The 19,257-nt window shown below is 48.3% G+C and overlaps 2 protein-coding genes across 2 annotated transcripts in view; one reads left to right on the plus strand and one right to left on the minus strand.

The window, feature by feature from the left end:
* Window positions 1-5,952, plus strand: part of LOC134029544 (NADPH oxidase 4) — a 17,664-nt gene extending 11,712 nt beyond the window's left edge. Inside the window, exons 14-18 of the mRNA XM_062473694.1 lie at window positions 1,069-1,188; window positions 1,518-1,626; window positions 2,879-2,947; window positions 5,342-5,442; window positions 5,622-5,952. Of these exons, the coding sequence (XP_062329678.1) occupies window positions 1,069-1,188; window positions 1,518-1,626; window positions 2,879-2,947; window positions 5,342-5,442; window positions 5,622-5,742 (520 nt within the window). The 3' untranslated portion in view covers window positions 5,743-5,952. The remainder of the gene's footprint in view (window positions 1-1,068; window positions 1,189-1,517; window positions 1,627-2,878; window positions 2,948-5,341; window positions 5,443-5,621) is intronic.
* Window positions 5,953-10,739: 4,787 nt separating this feature from the next.
* Window positions 10,740-15,106, minus strand: tyr (tyrosinase). The gene is made up of 5 exons (XM_062473651.1): window positions 13,999-15,106; window positions 13,221-13,437; window positions 12,835-12,982; window positions 11,320-11,501; window positions 10,740-11,119 (listed from the first exon to the last, which is right to left on the minus strand). Exons 1-5 carry the CDS (start codon window positions 14,833-14,835, stop codon window positions 10,878-10,880), a joined length of 1,626 nt encoding a protein of 541 aa, XP_062329635.1. The 5' UTR covers window positions 14,836-15,106; the 3' UTR covers window positions 10,740-10,877.
* Between the last annotated feature and the right edge of the window lie 4,151 nt (window positions 15,107-19,257).

Genomic DNA, 19,257 nt, shown 5'->3' on the forward strand with positions numbered 1-19,257 from the left:
CTTTATCTAAAACGGAACAAGAGAAATATTTTAATACTCCTTAGCTCTCTGAGTGCACTTAATATCAGGGTTTACATTAACATCCTGGGCTCTATGTTCCTGGTGCAAAGAACAACCTCCTGTCCCCTCGCCACTCCTCTCCTAATAAAGGTCATATCTAGGGATGAAAGAAGAGATGCAGTACCATGTGGTACAGGACCAGGTGATCTCCAGCTAAGCGTTAGTGTCTGAGGTAGCTTTGAGTAAAAACCAATACTCACGGTAGGTCCAGCAGACTATGATCCCAACCAGGAGAAGCAAAGACAGCATCCCCGAGCCCAGGACAGCAGCCTTGTAGTGCCTGCTCTCACCACCTAACCAGGACAAAGATGTTCATAGTTTCTCCTCCACTGGAATCATCCCTAGATTACATTGATCCGCACAGATCACGCTGTGATTTACCTGATGGTTTAGTACCTGTAGTTTCTCCTGGATCACTGAACTTCACAAGGTCTTCAACATTGGCGTAGATGTTATCTGCCATCTCCGTGACCTGCTCTGGTCTCGGTCTACCAGGTTCTTGGTGCTGTCTGGTGCTCTGTTGTCTCAGAGACTGATGCTCAAAGTATGAAATTGTTGCTGACAACCAACAAGAGAATACAGGGTGAGAAAAGGGAAGTTTTTAATAGTTTGTAAAGAAGCTGCCTCCACCCTAAAACCACAGAATGACAGAAACAGCCCCAGCAGTTTCAACAGAAATGTTGACCAACTGACTAATATTACATACAAACCAATGCCTTTATCATAGTCATCTCCTTGTTCTAATCACGTAAAAAATGTTGGGGATTTCCTGTTGAAAGGCACCATTGGAAAGTTCTGTAGGTATTTGAAGCAGTAAGACTAAATGTTATTGTGTGAAGACAAAATGTTTTTCTTCTTCATTATTTCATTTTATATTATTGGGCTGGAAACTCATAGTCATAGTGTGAGTGTGTTTGTAATCACTGATGATCATTCTTATTGGCCTCCTCTGTTTCTGTCTTATTCCTTTGCTGCTTTGTGTGGTTGTCCCGCCCCCGGTGTGTGTAGGCTGTACGTGGATGGTCCATTTGGTAGTCCGTCAGAGGATGTGTTTAACTACGAGGTCAGTCTGTGTGTAGCGGGCGGGATCGGAGTCACGCCATTCGCCTGCGTGCTACACACTCTGCTGTAAGTGGCTGTCTTGTTCTGTGTAAGGAATTGATTGGTTATTGCTATTTATAAATAAAATACTTTTTATACCCTCTCCCTATCTCTCTCCCTCCCCCTTTTTTCCTCTCCCGCCTTTTCCTGCTTCCACTTCTACCTCACATTCTCCATCCCTCCCCTTCTCTCTCTCTCTCTCTCTCTCTCTCTCTCTCTCTCTCTCTCTCTCTCTCTCTCTCTCTCTCTCTCTCTATCCCTTTCTCTCTCTCTCTCTCTCTCTCTCTCTCTCTCTCTCTCTCTCTCTCTCTCTCTCTCTCTCTCTCTCTCTCTCTATCCCTCTCTTCCTTTCCCAGAGATGGCTGGAGGACGTTCAGACTGAGGAGGCTGTATTTTGTATGGGTGTGCAGGGAGCTCCAGTCCTTCTACTGGTTTGCTGAGCTGCTGTGCACCCTGCACCACAAGGTCAACTCTGGGGGTCAAGGGTCAGGGGACTTGAGTGTGCTCACTGAGCACGTGTGTTCTGAGCATTTTTACCAAATTTAAATTAGGTAACATTTCAGATTTAAGAGCATTAAGAATTGAATACATGTTGTGTCTTAATGCTAAGTTTTTTTTAAAGATACATTTCACTAGCTTTATTAACAAAAATCTGGAAACGGGAGAGAACTCCGTGAGGGCGACCTGTTATCGGTCGATGGAAAAAAGCGAGAAGCCGCACAATCTGAGTGTAGGGTTAAGAGAGAGCAATAGCTAAGGGTTAACATAACCTGTTCTGCTTATTAAAAATCATGTTTTTAACTTCACCGGAAGTTCTAGGCCTTGCCGTGGTAGTTACGCAGGTTACTTCTCTTTACAATGTGTGCTTACTGTGGCGCTGATGGACACTTTGTCTTCTTTGGTCGCTCAAATACATTTAGCCGTGAAAGCGAACTGTTTGGCTTCCGTGGTTTGTGATAAGCGCGAATTAAGTGAACGGATGTGTTGGGCGGCTGCAAACATATTTGAGCTCTGCTAGTGGGTCATGTTGTGGAAGTTTTTGAGAGAATCAATCGTTTAAGCTGAAGTCGGGTGAAGTACAGAGTTAATGTTTATTTGACGTAGATTTGAACATAATAACGTTATCAACATAACATCATCGACACACAAACATAAGACAATAACACAAAGACAATTCCATACAGCTCCATCTAGCATTCTAGAATGGAACCGGGAGAATCCAGCCCACCAGCACTACCCAGCTGATGGCCCTGAACCCCCCCAGAACATTCTTCAACAGACCATTTTATAGATACGACAGTTCTCAAAAGTCATTGGTCCATCCTACAGACATGCAGCTATACCAAATCTCTTCTGTCATTGGTTATATCCTTAGAACAATACAGTTGAATCCACATTGTCTTCAGACCAACTGTCACGTCCCCCCAGGTGACAAGAACTCTCTCAGGTGTCCCAGACTTCCCGTCTCTTAGACTTCACGTCTCCTAGTTAGGTGTCATAAAACTACAGGTGGCATCTCTACCAAATGGAGTTTAATCAACATACATTGTATCAAGCTTCTTAACCAACTGTAAACTTATCCTAAAACACATTCATTGTACATAGGCCCAAAATTTCTTTCACAGTCATGAAGTGGAAAAAGTCAAGAATGGCTGCTGTAATGTATGTGTAGATTGTGAGATAGGTCATGTTCCATTCTCTGTATGTTTCAATGTAGCTGTGGCAGGAAAACAGACCAGACTACCTCAACCTGCACCTCTTCCTCAGCCAGACCGACAGACTGCAGGTGAGTCAGATGCAGTGACTTACTCATATAACGAGGGCACGAAAAACTGTCTGGGACAGTTCAACAGTAGCGATCCTAGCACAAGGCGCCCCCCCATCCATAACACGGACATATGACGTGGCGCAGTTGGCGCCCTCTGCTGGTAGTGCGGGACAGTTAATTAATGGATGGGAAATTGCTGCCCCTCTCTTCATGCCGCCCTATGTCGCCTATAGCAAGGACCAGCACTGCAGTTCAACACAGACTTTGGGAAAACTGCGTGACGATAGACCGTAACAATATAAAATACATACACCAGTGGTTCAACAATTTGAAACACAAGGCAGGTGAAACAGATAATCCCATTTAGCTCTAGCTTAAAATTCCATAAACTATAATGTATTCACATTCACCTTTTATGCGCTGCTCCACGGTACGCAGTCACGCTTCGTCAAACAACGGCCGTCCATCATGAGTAAACCAACTAGCTACCAGCCGACAAGACCTGTAGATCATCACGTCAATTCATACATCAAGGTAATGACAAATACCGAGCTAGCTAGCTAACCAAATGGGGACCCATTTGACCGGCTAGCTCTTGACAGTGACACTTGTCAGGAATTTCACAAAAATGTAAATAGAAAAAAACACGTCACAACATTGTACTTGAATATTTGTAAAACCTTTTTCAAACTTTTAGAAACGTTTTTTCCACACACAGTGAAAGGAGAAGAGGTGAGAACAGAGAAGCCTAAAACAGAGCAGAGTAGAGCACAGTAGAGTCCTCAAGTACTCATCATTTTGTCATTTTACATTTGGTCATTTAGCAGACACTCTTATCCAGAGCGACACAACGTCATTTTTCACGGCCCGGAATCAAACCGGCAACCTTCTGATTAATAACCCGATTCCTTAACCACTCAGCCATCTGACTCCCACATCAAATATTTTTTCAACTTTTAGAAACTTTTTTACTACAGCCACACCAAGAATTGTCCCGCCATGAAACAAGCAAGACAATTGTGTATTTTATTGTGTATGTATTCACATTGAAATCCAGACAATGATTTTAGCCCCACAACTGTATGGGGGTCAGGTGGCTGAGCGGTGAGGGAAGCGGGCTAGTAATCTGAAGGTTGCCAGTTCGATTCCCGGCCGTGCAAAATGACGTTGTGTCCTTGGGCAAGGCACTTCACCCTACTTGCCTCGGGGAGAATGTCCCTGTACTTACTGTAAGTCGCTCTGGATAAGAGCGTCTGCTAAATGACTAAATGTAAATGTAATGTACTTAAATAGTGTTGCAAATAACCTAGACACATGTCAGGATGCCAAAACACAAACATTTACACTTTGGGACAGGTCAAGTTCAGTTTGGGACAGTTCATTTTGCACTTCGGGACGGTACTGGGACAGTGAGGAAAAAAGTTAGTTGCGAGTCCTGCATATAACCACTGGTTGCTATACCATCCATCTACAGGACATCTATCCATCTGATTGTTCAAGTATTCATCTGACCAGCAGGAGGCAGGCTTTACAAGGAGAGAAGACTGAAGAAAAGTTCACTGAAACCCAGAATCCATGAAAGGAAATGCCATCTCGTTCTCTCTCTCTCTCTTCCACTTGCTCTTTCTCATTCTTGCTCTTTATCTTGCTCTTTCTCTATCTCTCTCCCTCTCTCTCTCGTTCTATTTGTCTCTAGCATGAATATGTTTCTGTGGCAGGGCTGAAAGAATTATGAAATGAGAGAGAATAGAGAGAGAACACACAGAGCCTGCCTCCTCTCCAAACTCAGGGTGAAACATCTAAGGAAGGTTGTGCGCTACACTTGCGTGTGTAAGGGAAGTTGTGTGGCTGAATGTGTGTGTGTGTGTTTGAGTGGTTGTGTGTGTGTATATGTGTTTTTATGGTTGGCGTGTGTGGGTGGTTGTGTGTGTACGTGTGCATAAGCGCATGCATGTGTGTTTGAGTGGTGGTGTGGATGGGTGTGTGAGCGTGTGTGTGGATCTATTCATCATCTCTGGCCTTGAAACTGCAGCAATACTGAAAACATTTCTTTCACAATGCCACAATTCAAGGGACTTTGCATCATGGCTGCATGCTTTTCACAGTGCTCTCAGCCAGGGGACACTGTGAGGAACAAGTGGAGCCAGCAGCCACTACCTAGAAACACACATGGTTTTTGTTTATCTCTGCAAGGTGTTCCTGGATGGAGATTAGAGAAAGAGACAATGCATTTTTTACGTTGTATTTTGTCTCAACAGCGCTAATGAGAATCGCACTACTCTGAGATTAACTGACTATGCATGAACGGCAAGGTGTTAAAATGCGTTTGTCACAATGGTAAATTTACAGTTTGTCAAAAACGCAGAAAGTTTGATTTTCATAGAAAAATGTCATACTTTGGTTTGTTTCCAGAGCATGTCTGAGGAGAAGTACCGCCTTCTCAGCTCCCGAATCCTGATTGGCCGACCTAAGTGGAAGCTGCTGTTTGATGAGATTGGGAGGGCCAATAAGCAGTGAGTAGGCAGGTTGGATGTTTCAGTTGGTTGGTTTCTTCTGGTCTTATACATCTTGTCATAATGCCCTTTGTCTCTACATCTTGTGTGTGTGTGTTTATCTGTGTGTGTGTGTGTGTGTGTGTGTGTGTGTGTGTGTGTGTGTGTGTCTGTGCGTGTGTGTGTGTGTGTGTTTATAGTAAGCGAGTCGGGGTTTTCTGCTGTGGACCTAAAGGTCTCTCCAAGATGCTCCACAGACTGTGTAACTCTGACCAGTACTCCGGAACCACGTTCGAGTTCAACAAGGAGTCCTTCATCTGAGCTCCAACTCGACCCAGACCCACCAGAGCCCAGAGCGTCAACCCAGCCCTGCCCCCTGCCCCCATCCCAGAGCACTGACCCAGCCCTGCCCCCAGCCCTGCCCCCATCCCAGAGCACTGACCCAGCCCTGCCCCCTGCCCCCATCCCAGAGCACTGACCCAGCCCTGCCCTCAGCCCCCATCCCAGAGCACTGACCCAGCCCTGCCCCCTGCCCCCATCCCAGAGCACTGACCCAGCCCTGCCCTCAGCCCCCATCCCAGAGCACTGACCCAGCCCTGCCCCCTGCCCCCATCCCAGAGCACTGACCCAGCCCTGCCCTCAGCCTCCATCCCAGATCGCCGACCCAGCCCTGCACCCGGCCCTCATCCCAGAGCACCGACCCAGCCTCACCCCCCGACCTCCATCCTAGAGCTCTGACCAGCTTCTCTCATTGCCTCACTGGTCTCCCATCCTCCTTCTGTGGGTTGTCAAACCTCTCTCTGTATGTGGGATACACTCTGGAGGATGGGAGAGAGAGGATGGGAGAGAGAATGGGAGAGAGAGAATGGGAGAGAGAATGGGAGAGAGAGAATGGGAGAGAGAGGATGGGAGAGAGAGGATGGGAGAGAGAGGATGGGAGAGAGGATGGGAGAGAGAATGGGAGAGAGGATGGGTAAGAGAGGATGGGTGAGAGAGGATGGGAGAGAGAGGATGGGAGAGAGGATGGGAGAGAGAGGATGGGAGAGAGGACGGGAGACGGGATGGGAGAGGGAGGATGGGAGAGAGAGGATGGGAGAGAGGATGGGAGAGAGGATGGGAGAGAGGATGGGAGAGAGAGGATGGGAGAGAGAGGATGGGAGAGAGGATGGGAGAGAGTATGGGAGCGAGAGGATGGGAGAGAGAGGATGGGAGAGAGAGCATGGGAGAGAGGGGTTGGGAGAGAGAGGATGGGAGAGAGAGGATGGGAGAGAGAGCATGGGAGAGAGGGGATGGGAGAGGGAGGATGGGAGAGGGAGGATGGGAGAGGGAGGATGGGAGAGAGAGGATGGGAGAGAGAGGATGGGAGAGGGGATGGGAGAGGGAGGATGGGAGAGGGAGGATGGGAGAGGGAGGATGGGAGAGAGAGGATGGGAGAGAGAGGATGGCAGAGAGAGGATGGGTGATTGCTGGTGACTGCATCAGGAGTGTGTACTCCAGACAGCACTCCACATGAGCACGCGAGAACACTGAGATGAGGACGTGACATCAACGGGCCGAATGAACCTCCGGCCCGGCCAGCACATCCTGTGGTTGCCATGGTGATTCCCCCTCTGGAGAGGCGGGGCTTTGTTGAAGAGCTGACGTATTCTGCAACATTGCTATCTTAAAAAAATAATAATTGTTTACGATTAACAAATATTCCACATTCCTGTGGAATGTTTCATCTTTCTGTTTTTCAACAAGTGATTCTGTTGCTGTGCCAGTATTTTGGTGGATTGTGGAGAGAAGAAAAATCCACTTTAGTGGAAGTTGGATTTTTAGATTTCACTTATTTATAATGGTAAAACATATTTGTGGGTTCTGAATACCCACAAGCCTTCACAAACAGTTTTATACATTCAACCAAATCATACCAACCACCCATATCAAATTAGTATTTTTTATTTATATTTAAATATTGAATTGGAGTTTTTGTATAATTGTTTTTTGTTGTAGTTTTTTTTTTTTTAGATCAACAAGCAACCAGTATTAAAAAACATGTACTACATGGTTCATACGTGTAACATGTTGGGTTTTCAATATTCCTGTCTTGGTCTTTTAATTTTACAACTCAATTGCAAACAAAATAAATGGTATGTCACAGTGTTTGAAGACGCATGTAGGTTCCCACTCAGACACACAATGGTTCTTAATTAAGACTTTTTGATTGAATTCAATTGAATGGCATTCATTTAATGGCATCGCCAATGGCAACCCCAAACTAACCAAAACACAACCCCAAACTAACCATAACACAACCTCAAACTAACCAAAACACAACCCCAAACTAACCATAACACAACCCCAAACTAACCAAAAAAAAAACAAAAAAAACAAAACACAACCCCAAACTAACCATAACACAACCTCAAACTAACCAAAACACAACCTCAAACTAACCAAAACACAACCCTAAACTAACCAAAACACAACCCCAAACTAACCATAACACAACCCCAAACTAACCAAAACACAACCCCAAACTAACCAAAATTACCAACAAACTCAACCCATAGAACCCTTAAACATCCTCCTCTCCCTGTATACTGTACCTCTCTCTCCCTGTATACTGTACCTCTCTTTCCCTATATACTGTACCTCTCTCTCCCTGTATACTGTACCTCTCTCTGTATACTGTACCTCTCTCTCCCTGTATACTGTACCTCTCTTTCCCTGTATACTGTGCCTCTCTCTCCCTATATACTGTACCTCTCTCTCTGTATACTGTACCTCTCTCTCCCTATATACTGTACCTCTCTCTCCCTGTATACTGTACCTCTCTCCCTATATACTGTGCCTCTCTTTCCCTGTATACTGTGCCTCTCTCTCCCTATATACTGTACCTCTCTCTCCCTGTATACTCTACCTCTCTCTCCCTGTATGCTATACCTCTCTCTCCCTGTATACTGTACCTCTCTATCCCTGTATACTGTACCTCTCTCTCCCTGTATACTGTGCCTCTCTCTCCCTGTATACTGTACCTCTCTCTCCCTGTATACTGTGCCTCTCTCTCCCTGTATACTGTACCTCTCTCTCCCTGTATACTGTGCCTCTCTCTCCCTGTATACTGTACCTCTCTCTCCCTGTATATTGTACCTCTCTCCCTATATACTGTGCCTCTCTCTCCCTGTATGCTTTACCTCTCTCTCCCTGTATACTGTACCTCTCTCTCCCTGCATACTGTATGCTGTTTCCATCCTTCTCCTCTTACATTTACATTTACATTTAGTCATTTAGCAGACACTCTTATCCAGAGCGACTTACAGTAAGTACAGGGACATTCCCCCGAGGCAAGTAGGGTGAAGTGCCTTTCCCAAGGACACAACGTCATTTGGCATGGACGGGAATCGAACTGGCAACCTTCAGATTACTAGCCCGCTTCAAACAAACAAGAACAGACATGGAACTTACACTAACAAAGATAAGGACAAGACAAAGACTGGACACAAAACAGGACAAACACAAAACTAAATACACAGAACCAAACAAGACACAGAAGGACATGATATGACCAACGAGAACTGAAACCACTGAACGAGACAGGTGAAGACAATGACACAGGGAAACAAGCAGGGCAAAACCTGTGGCTGTGATAGTACCCCCCTCTCAAGGGACTGCAGGGGTGGGCTTTCCGCTGCAGACTTCGGGGTCCACTGAGGGCAAGACTAGTCCCTATGAAAGGGTTGGGGGAACTCTCCGCTAGGTCCAATCTTGGTCTTGTCCTTCTGTTACGTGGAGTGGTGGGGTAGGACCCAAATGCAAGAGAGTAACCAGGCATTGCTTCAAACAAAGGGTTTATTTTTTTCAAAAATAGAAACAGACAGGGAACTCACACTAACAAGGATAAGGACAAGACAAAGATTGGACACAGGAACAGGAACCTAAATACACAGAACCAAACAAGACACAGGTGGACACGATAAGTCTAACGGCCGCGACGCTGCCTCCACTTCAAGGCCATTTCCTCTTTAGCAGTGCAGACATGTATACTCATGCAGTTTATAGAAAGACACCCAGGTTTAGATTTCTATAAGTAGTTCTGGAAGCAAAAAAAGGGGTATCTGTAGAAATGCTTACTGGACTGTGTGAGCAAAACTCTCCACAGAATGACAGAAAGAGCCCCAGCAGTTTCAACAGAAATGTTGACCAACTGAGCAATTCTACATACAAACCAATGCCTTTATCATAGTCATCTCCTTGTTCTAACCATAATGTTAGAAATGTTGGGGATTTCCTGATGAAAGGCACAGTAACACATTTCTGTAGGTATTTGAAGCAGTAAGACAACATGTTATTGTGTGAAGACAAATTATGTTTTTCTTCTTCATTATTTTGTTTTTTATTATTGGGCTGGAAACTCCTAGTCATAGTGTGAGTGTGGATGTGTTCGACTCCATGCAGCACCGGCACTGCCCCCGGTGTGTGACCATTACTTCCAAAGAAACAGAAAACTGAGTGTGTCTCTCTCTCTGTCTCTCTCTCTCTCTCGTTCTATTTGTCTGTAGCATGAGTATGTTTCTGTGGCGAGAGAGAGAACACACAGAGCCTGCCTCCTCTCCAAACTCAGGGTGAAACATCTAAGGAAGGTTGTGCGCTACACTTGCGTGTGTAAGGGAAGTTGTGTGGCTGAATGTGTGTGCGTGTGTTTGAGTGGTTGTGTGTGTGTAAGTGTGTTTTTATGGTGGGCGTGTGTGGGTGGTTGTGTGTGTACGTGTGCATAAGCGCATGCATGCGTGTTTGAGTGGTGGTGTGTGAGCGTGTGTGTGGATCTATTCATCATCTCTGGCCTTGAAAGATTAACTTTCAAGGCCTAGATTAACAAGCAACCAGTATTAAAAAAGATGTTGTACTACATGGTTCATACGTTTAACATGTTGGTTTTTCAGTTTCCTGTCTTGGTCTTTTAATTTACAACTCAATTGTAAAAAAACATTGTATGTCACAGTGTTTGAAGACGCATGTAGGTTCCCACTCAGACAAATCACACACACACACACACACACACACAATGGTTATTAATTAAGGCTTTTTGATTTAATTCACCATATACAAACTCAACATCTTATCATTTAATGACATCGTTACTTTGTTCATTCAATTCTGGTTGGCATAGTAACACCGTCATAGCTATCATACCTGCAGCACAGTGACTCTGTAAAGGTTGGGGTGCAGTTAAAAGAGAGGGATGAGGACAGGAGAAAGGTGGGGGTCTGTGTGTGTGTTTGTAGATGTGGACTGGGAACAAAGCTACAGTAGGAGAGCAGGGTTGAAGATGGAGGGCTGGGGGTGGGGGGGTGGGGGAAAGGCAGGATATGATGTGTGTTTCTCACCCTATTCCTCCCAGTTCAGAAAACAGGCATCTTTGACTGGATTGTCTTTGTTGAGTGTGCGTGTGTGTGTGTGCATGCGTGTGTGTGTTACAGCGTGGTCTGATAGGACGCCGATCCCTCCTCTGAGCTGCTGTGTAGAAGCGGCTGTCTCTCCCCAAACACCGAACCCCTCTTCCTGCTCAGTCTCCGCCTCCTCAACACCACGACAACCGCCGTTGCTATGATTCCGGCGATGAGGGCCCCGAGGATTCCGGCGCCCAGGAGCCACTGCCAGATCTGCTGGGCCTGCTGAAGGTAGGGGGTCAGGAACTCCTGGACGAACCTCTGGCCTGAGGGCACACACACGGGCGAGCACACTGACAGGTCAGATGTATGACGGAACACTCACGGTTCCATGGTTGCCTGCGAACGATTGCTTAACCACAACACATCTTTCTCTCTGCTACGGTGCACTGCTGTTTCACTGACCGCAGAATAGTACTTAAATAATGTAGCCGTGTTTGTGTGTGTGTGTGCCAGGATGACTGACCTGGGTCGAGCAGGTAGGCGTACTCGTATCCGAGGGCCTTGTTAGACAGGAAGTAGTCACCGTTGCGGTACAGAGGCAGGAAGGGCACCATGTAGTATCCGTCGTTGTGGCCAATAGGAGCGTTTGTCTGTGGGTAGTGGGTACGAGGGGGCTGGTGTGTCCTCAGCCAACGCTCAAAGATACTGATGGAGGAGAGGGGTGGGATAGAGGGGAGAGCGTGGGGAGGGGAGGAGAGGGGTGGGATAGAGGGGAGAGCGTGGGGAGGAGAGGAGAGGGAGCCAACGCTCAAAGATACTGATGGAGGAGAGGGGTGGGATAGAGGGGAGAGCGTGGGGAGGGGAGGAGAGGGGTGGGATAGAGGGGAGAGCGTGGGGAGGAGAGGAGAGGGGTGGGATAGAGGTGAGAGCATGGGGAGGAGAGGGGTGGGATAGAGGGGAGAGCGTGGGGAGGGGAGGGGTGAGATAGAGGGGAGAGCGTGGGGAGGGGAGGAGGGGTGGGATAGAGAGGAGAGCGTGGGGAGGGGAGGAGAGGGGTGGGATAGAGGGGAGAGCGTGGGGAGGGGAGAATAGAAAACATGGGTCAGCCGTCCGTTACCCGGCGGCACTCGGAGGAGCGCATCAAAAGCATTACAGAACGACAGTTGATCTTCACAGCGCTGTTTACAGCTGCTGCAGACGGGTGGGCGGAGCCAAGGGCCTACGGAGTGTGTGACACAGCCTACGATGTGTGTGACACACCCTACGGAGTGTGTGTGACACACCCTACGGTGTGTGTGACACACCCTACGATGTGTGTGACACACCCTACGGAGTGTGTGTGACACACCCTACGGTGTGTGTGACACACCCTACGGAGTGTGTGTGTGTGTGTGACACAGCCAGACTCGTGACACGGACTTCCGTCCCACTGTTGCGGCTCTCCGATGCGTTCCATTAGAAACGTTCCAGAGTGACAGAGACATGCTAATGTCTGTGAGTGGCTCTATATTATCTCTTCCCCTGGGAGCCCATGACATTCACTCCATGATGGACAGACTTAATGTAGAGATAGACGAGGAGATGGCTTTGGCATTTACGCTGGAGCCTCTCACAGCGTGTATGAGAGACACTAACGAGGGGTGTTCCTTCTCTCTTGCTGTCTACTCTCACTCTTTAAATCGGTCTGTCTCTCTCTGTCCAATTCTCTGTATGTTCTCTCTTAATCTCTCCTCTCTCTGTCTACCCTCTGTCTCTCGTGCGATCGCTCTCTCCCGCTCTTACGAGTCATTTTCACTTGCTAATCATGTGCTTTGTCAGAGTGTCGACGACTCAGGGCTTTAGAAGTGCTGTTGCAGGGGGCTCAGCTAATTAGAGTAACTGTCTGGAAATGATGATGAGCCCAATCTCACTTCAGCTAATGTTAGTCAACATGACTGATGAAATTCAGTCTATTTATCGCACTACAATGACGTGGGTGGTTTGTGTGTGTATGTGTGTGCGCGTGTATTTTTGTGTGTGTGTGGTGCGCTCGTGTTACCTGTCTATAAAGGCGTGGTGCAGCAGGAAGATGGGGTCGTTGGCGGAGCCCTGGACAGAGGACATGGATCCGTTCATGAAGACGTGCAGAGCGTTGTGCATGGTGCTCTGCCCTGTCACCGCCATGCCCGTCTCTGGGCTGGCAAACCCTGCAGGGGCACGGAAACAACAGGCTCATGGAGTGTGTGTCTGTGTATGTACCCGTGTGTCGGTGTGTGTGTGTACCCGTGTGTGTGTGTGTACCCGTGTGTGTGTACCCATGTGTGTGTGTGTGTGTACCCGTGTGTGTGTGTGAACCTGTGTGTGAACCTGTGTGTGTGTGTACCCGTGTGTGTACCCGTGTATGTGTGTGTGTGTGTGTGTACCCGTGTGTGTGTCTTTTCCTACCCTCCAGGGCGTTTCTGAAGCTCATGTCGGCGCTGCGGTCCATGGTTCCTGTCTCGTACTCGGGAAGTCCTATCACAGTGTCAACGTCCCTGGAGGTGGGCAGTCTGTTCACGCGGGACGGGTCGTGGTTGCCAGGGTTACGCAACAGTGGCCCCTCCCCTGTTGTGTTACACAACACCTCCCTATTATTATAGTCTTCCGGCTGGGTGCAGATCACCTACACACGCACACATGAACACACACACATTTTCTCAATTGCCGAATCCAAATGACTGATATCTGAAAGTCTACATGATTCACATGTGCTGTCTGTTTAAGTCATTTAAATACATATTGATTGATGAAATACATATAGATTGATTGTAATGTTTCCATTTTGAAACTTTAGCGAACAGTGATCAGAGCAAAGTAAAAAAAAACAAAAAACAGCAGAAGCACATTCATTTGTCTGGTTCACCGGGCAGACATTTACATTTACATTTAGTCATTTAGCAGACGCTGTTATCCAGAGCGACTTACAGTAAGTACAGGGACATTCCCCCGAGGCAAGTAGGGTGAAGTGCCTTGCCCAAGGACACAACGTCATTTGGCAGAGCCGGGAATCGAACCGGTAACCTTCAGATTACTAGCCCGACTCCCTAACCGCTCAGCCACCTGACTCCCACAGACCCACAGACTCAAATCAAACACACACACACACACACACACACACACACACACACACACACACACACACACACACACACACACACACACACACACACACACACATGTCTACCTTCCAGGAGGAGAAGACAGAGGCAGGGCTGATCAGGTTGGGGTTGAGGGGGCTCCGCCCCCCCATCAGGGCGTTGGTGCACACATCGCAGGCCTGCGCGTCCCGCCAGTCCCAGTAAGGGATGGTGAAGTTAAAGTCGCCCGTCATCTTCCTGATCTCGTTCTCCCAGTGCAGCAGGAACACCCGGTGCCAGGGCGCAAAGGCGGCGGACTCGTGGGCAAAGTCGATATCCTGCCACACGTTACCGGGCCCGCCCAGCAGCGCGTCGCGAGACACGTAGTAGTGCATCCACACGAAGAGGTCATACACGTTCACCTCGGAGAACATGGGCGTCTCTCCGTCGGGGCCCATCTGCGCCCGCGTTCCCGTGGCGATGACGTAATCCCGGCTCACCGTGTTCTTGGCGAGGTTGAGGTAGGAGATGAAGCGCTGCTGCTCCGCCGTCGACATCGCCATGACGCTCCGCCTCACAGACGCTGCCTGAGCTGAGCAGCCCGGGCCGGCGAAGCCGAAGCGACACTCTCCGCAGCTGACGCCGCCGTAGTTCCCGGCGCAGCGGCAGGTGCGGTTGTAGAAGGCCAGGGGCCAGCGTTCGCGGTCGTCCACGCCGCTGTGGGGGTACTGGGGCCCGTGGGGCTCGTCGGAGACCACCACGTCCGCGCAGAAGCCCCGCCCGGAGATGGCCCCGCACACGGTGCCGTCGCCCTCCCACATCGGGCAGCACTGCTTGGTACGCAGGGCCTCGGAGGTGGCGCAGAGCCGGGGAAACTGGCACGTGACTGGCTGGAAGAGCGCACACACCACCGACACACACACCAACACACACAGGCTCCTCATCACTGACCACCTATACGGGGATAGTTAGCCACACAGCTGCAGTTAGTAGGTTAACTATCCAAGACAACTTTCCAACACAGGCGCAACCAGACCGGCTAGCTTGTAACCGCAGCAAGAAGAGCACAGCCAGATGAGTTGTCCACGCTGGGAACAGACTGAAGACACCAGCGGAGCTCTGCTGTTAGTCATGCAAGAGGTCTCAGAGTAAACGCCTCCTATCATCCACCGTCCAGCACACCTCTCCTTCTCTGCAGCCCCGCTCTCTTCTTCCCCTCCTACAGCCTCTGAGAGGTTCAGGGGGCCAGTCCAAGAAGGTTTAACGTTAAACTCTTTCTTTCATTCCTCGACTCTCCACCCACCCACCCACTCTCTCTCTCTCTCTCTCTCTCTCTCTCTCTCTCACACACACAGTCACATGCTCAGGATAATATTCTTGAATCCAGTCTCATTCTGTCTTGAGACCAGCTGACCCTTACCCTCTCCCTCAAGGAAATGTTTGGTGTGTGTGTGTATGTCACCCCCTCCTCCTGGCCTGGTCTGGAATGTGTGTATGATCTAGCGTGTGAGACAGACAGACCAACAGAGAGAGAGAGGGAGAGAGTTTACACTTGTGGAACTAATCAGATTCCTTAGCAAGGTTTGCTGTGATAACAAATTTGCTATACTCTCTTCCGTCAAGCCCCTGACTGAGAGAAACTTTTATGCACGTGGACACCTGTCCTTATGGACTCATTAAGCTAATAGGGCGGCCATTAGACTCATTTAAATTATACTCAAACAAATTCAATTTTCCAGTTCGTCATCAGACAAATTATTTACAGCACAAAGATCAAATTTGAACAGGATTCTGGCTAGATCACGAAACGGATGGTTGATCAGTTTGTTCGTGTTTGTAATCAAGTCATTTTCAATCAGACGACCGTACAGAATTTTGAGTCCATCTCACCGATAATTACGTTGTTAGGTTATTGCATGATTAGACTTGGTTGTTAAGGAGGAGGTTGGTCATGGGTCATATTGCGCTGTTGAGTATAATGACTGTCTATCTACCGACCCCCAGAGCCACCCCAATCTAAGTGTACGTGACCACGTCTCTGCACGCCAATAGCAATAAACGTTTTTGAGGTATGTGTGTGAGTGTGTGACGAGTTTCATCATGTGTCGGTTATGTTCTACTCTGAGGGTCTTCGGGCTTCTCGCGCAAAACTCGAGATCATAAGCCGGTCACATGCTACGGTTGCAGGGCACGAGTTGGAGTAATCCGGGTAGAGGAACGCACTGGAGCGCGTAGGAATGACCATCACAGGATAACTATGCCCGCAATCTCTCTCTCTTTGGGAGAGAGAGAGAGAGAGACGCAACAAACGCGTGTTTGCGCAAGACTTGTAGCCTATGCTGGCTATGCTGTAACCGACGTCAGTATTGTTTGGAAAAACGAGTTCTTATGAATAAGTAGGCTACATGATATAGGCGGGCCATGGTATAGAGACACACTGAGAGATGTATACCTTCCCCTAATATTGATCAATTGGATTTTAGATTATATTTGACATATTTTGAAACAGAATGACCAAGATTACTGTCTGCATTACAGGATAAGCAAAGACAACCGGAGATGAAAAAGTCGGGAAGGAGACCTACCAAGGTGAATGTTGCTATCTTCCCGCTTCAGTGTTAGAAAGGGCCTGCCCGGAGTTAATAGCAAAATTGTCCTTATTGACTTATTGTTGTGCCATGGTGTCTCGTATGAACTATTGGACTAGTTGATGTCCTTGAACAAGCTATCAGACAGCAACGGTACTGTTGGCAACATCTGGATGCTCAAAAGACAATGCCCACAAACTTAACGCTAAATATTCTCCTCCAACAAAGACCATTCCGCTTTCTGAGGTTCCTTAGTTTACAAACATCTATAAGGCCTACAATCAGTTTTGACGGGATAACATGTCTGACATTCTTACTCCAGTCCAGAAACAACAAGAAGTAGGTGTCACTCTGGTAGACAGACATCTGTTTTGCGTAGCAAAACACAGCATGCAGTTACATTAACCATATGCCACACAACCATTTGTTACAAAAATGGCTTTGAAATGGTGTATTTTGGCAGTCTAACTGTGATCAATGGAGCTAATTACCTGACTGTCTCTTTCTTTTAGCATCCAGGCTGTGAACAGCATTCCATTCACACCTCGAAGGATGTGAGTTGCATTATGAAGGTATGGCCTTTGTTTTTTAGATTGTTTTTTCAAATGCTTTATTTAATAATCCACCCCATTATGGTCATTGCTTTGGCAAATTAGATTTAGATTTCGAGGACAATGAAGAACTGCCACATGATGAGGGTAAATACATTCCTCACACCCATCTGTTATGGAACTACCCTCACATTTATTTTGAAAAATGCTTTTGTGGCGGTGCAGTTATGTTACCTACAATAACAATATACATTTTACAATAAACAAAAACACAATATGCATGTACAATACTACAGTAGGTTGCAATACTACACAAAAAATGTTCAATACAACAATGAATGTTCACCATGTGCAACATGGAATCATTGAGCTGAAAAGTATTGTGATGGATGAGAGCCTCTAGTGATCTACACAGGAAGATGTTGGTTGTAAATAATGGTCTAAGAGAACTGCCCACTAACAATGGCTCCTCTGCTCCAGGGCTCAGTTTTCCTGTATCCTGTACAGTATACAGTCTTTGCCCCTCTATCCAGTGGTGAAAGACACAAGTCCATGAAGCCCCACAATGGCATAAAGATGTTCATCCATGCTATTCCACTTCCCCAGGACTGTGCTGAGGAGAACCGAAGGCTCCATCTTCTCCCTCTCCTGCCTCCTCTGCTCAGCATGCTGGCTGCAAGGCTGCCTCCTCTGCTCAGCATGCTGGTTGCAAGGCTGCCTCCTCTACTCACACTGGTTGCATGGCTGCCTCCTTTCCTCAGCATGCTGGTTGCAAGGCTGCCTCCTTTCCTCAGCATGCTGGTTGCAAGGCTGCCTCCTCTACTCACACTGGTTGCATGGCTGCCTCCTTTCCTCAGCATGCTGGTTGCAAGGCTGCCTCCTTTCCTCAGCATGCTGGTTGCAAGGCTGCCTCCTCTGCTCAGCATGCTGGTTGCATGGCTGCCTCTTCTGCTCAGCATGCTGGTTGCATGGCTGCCTCCTTTCCTCAGCATGCTGGTTGCAAGGCTGCCTCCTCTGCTCAGCATGCTGGCTGCATGGCTGCCTCCTCTGCTCAGCATGCTGGTTGCATGGCTGCCTCCTCTGCTCAGCATGCTGGTTGCATGGCTGCCTCCTTTCCTCAGCATGCTGGTTGTATGGCTGCCTCCTCTGCTCAGCATTCTGGTTGCATGGCTGCCATCTCTGCTCAGCATGCTGGTTGCATGGCTGCCTCCTCTGCTCAGCATGCTGGTTGCATGGCTGCCTCCTCTGCTCAGCATGCTGGTTGCATGGCTGCCTCCTCTGCTCAGCATGCTGGTTGCATGGCTGCCTCCTCTGCTCAGCATGCTGGTTGCAAGGCTGCCTCCTTTCCTCAGCATGCTGGTAGCAAGGCTGCCTCCTTTCCTCAGCATGCTGGTTGCATGGCTGCCTCCGCTGCTCAGCATGCTGGTTGCATGGCTGCCTCCGCTGCTCAGCATGCTGGTTGCATGGCTGCCTCCTCTGCCCAACACCGGAAAACAGTGGTAGGACCTGGGAAGGAGGCGAAGCTGGCGAGAACACATTACATTTACATATAGTCATTTAGCAGACACTCTTATCCAGAGTGACTTACAGTAAGTACAGGGACATTCCCCCGAGGACATTCCCACAACGTCATTTTGCACGGCCAGGAATCGAACCGGCAACCTTCTGATTAATAGTCCGATTCCCTAACCGCTCAGCCATCTGACTCCCAACACGATGAAGACCCTCCAGTCTGAGTGTGGAGCTGTCGTGTCCCAGCGAGTGCCCTGGAGAGATGTTGCCAGCTGGCTCCTGATGCTCAGTCTAAGGTGGTGGATCTTGAGGTGCTTGTGAAGCAGCTTTGAGTGAGCCTCCAGACTGAAGCCACTCCACAGACGTTAGACCCCCCAAACACAGGCTCTACAGAGGGAGAGAAGAAGCTCTACAGAGACCAAGGATGATCTCCTTGGAGGACCTGGCGGCCAAGTGCCTGGCAATGGAGCGCAACAACCTCCTCTTGAGCCGTGACCACCTGACCACCATTTTCACCGAGTACCGGTCCTTCAGTCTGACTCCAAGGAGTTTCTCACAGCGCAGCACGTCCTGAAAACCAGGCAGCAGACATGACACTTCCGCCTGCACAGCAAGCCAGTGTCCGACTTCCCCACTCTGCAGTGCTCCACAGTGGGATTGTAGATTCTGAGCCTGCTGGGACTTCAGGTGGTCGTCTGATTCTCTTCTCGCCACA

The sequence above is a fragment of the Osmerus eperlanus genome, chromosome 11, assembly GCF_963692335.1.
Source record: "Osmerus eperlanus chromosome 11, fOsmEpe2.1, whole genome shotgun sequence".
In the NCBI taxonomy this organism is placed as follows: Eukaryota; Metazoa; Chordata; class Actinopteri; order Osmeriformes; family Osmeridae; genus Osmerus; species Osmerus eperlanus.

Bases quoted from the DNA above. Each gene is read 5' to 3' on its own strand.
- tyr (XM_062473651.1), bottom strand. From the start codon at position 14,835: ATGAGGAGCCTGTGTGTGTTGGTGTGTGTGTCGGTGGTGTGTGCGCTC. The intron at 12,983-13,220 runs GTAGGAAAAGAC...GTGCCCCTGCAG, and splicing joins CTTCAGAAACGCCCTGGAGG to GGTTTGCCAGCCCAGAGACG. The intron at 11,502-12,834 runs GTAACACGAGCG...CTCCTCCATCAG, and splicing joins CACCACGCCTTTATAGACAG to TATCTTTGAGCGTTGGCTGA.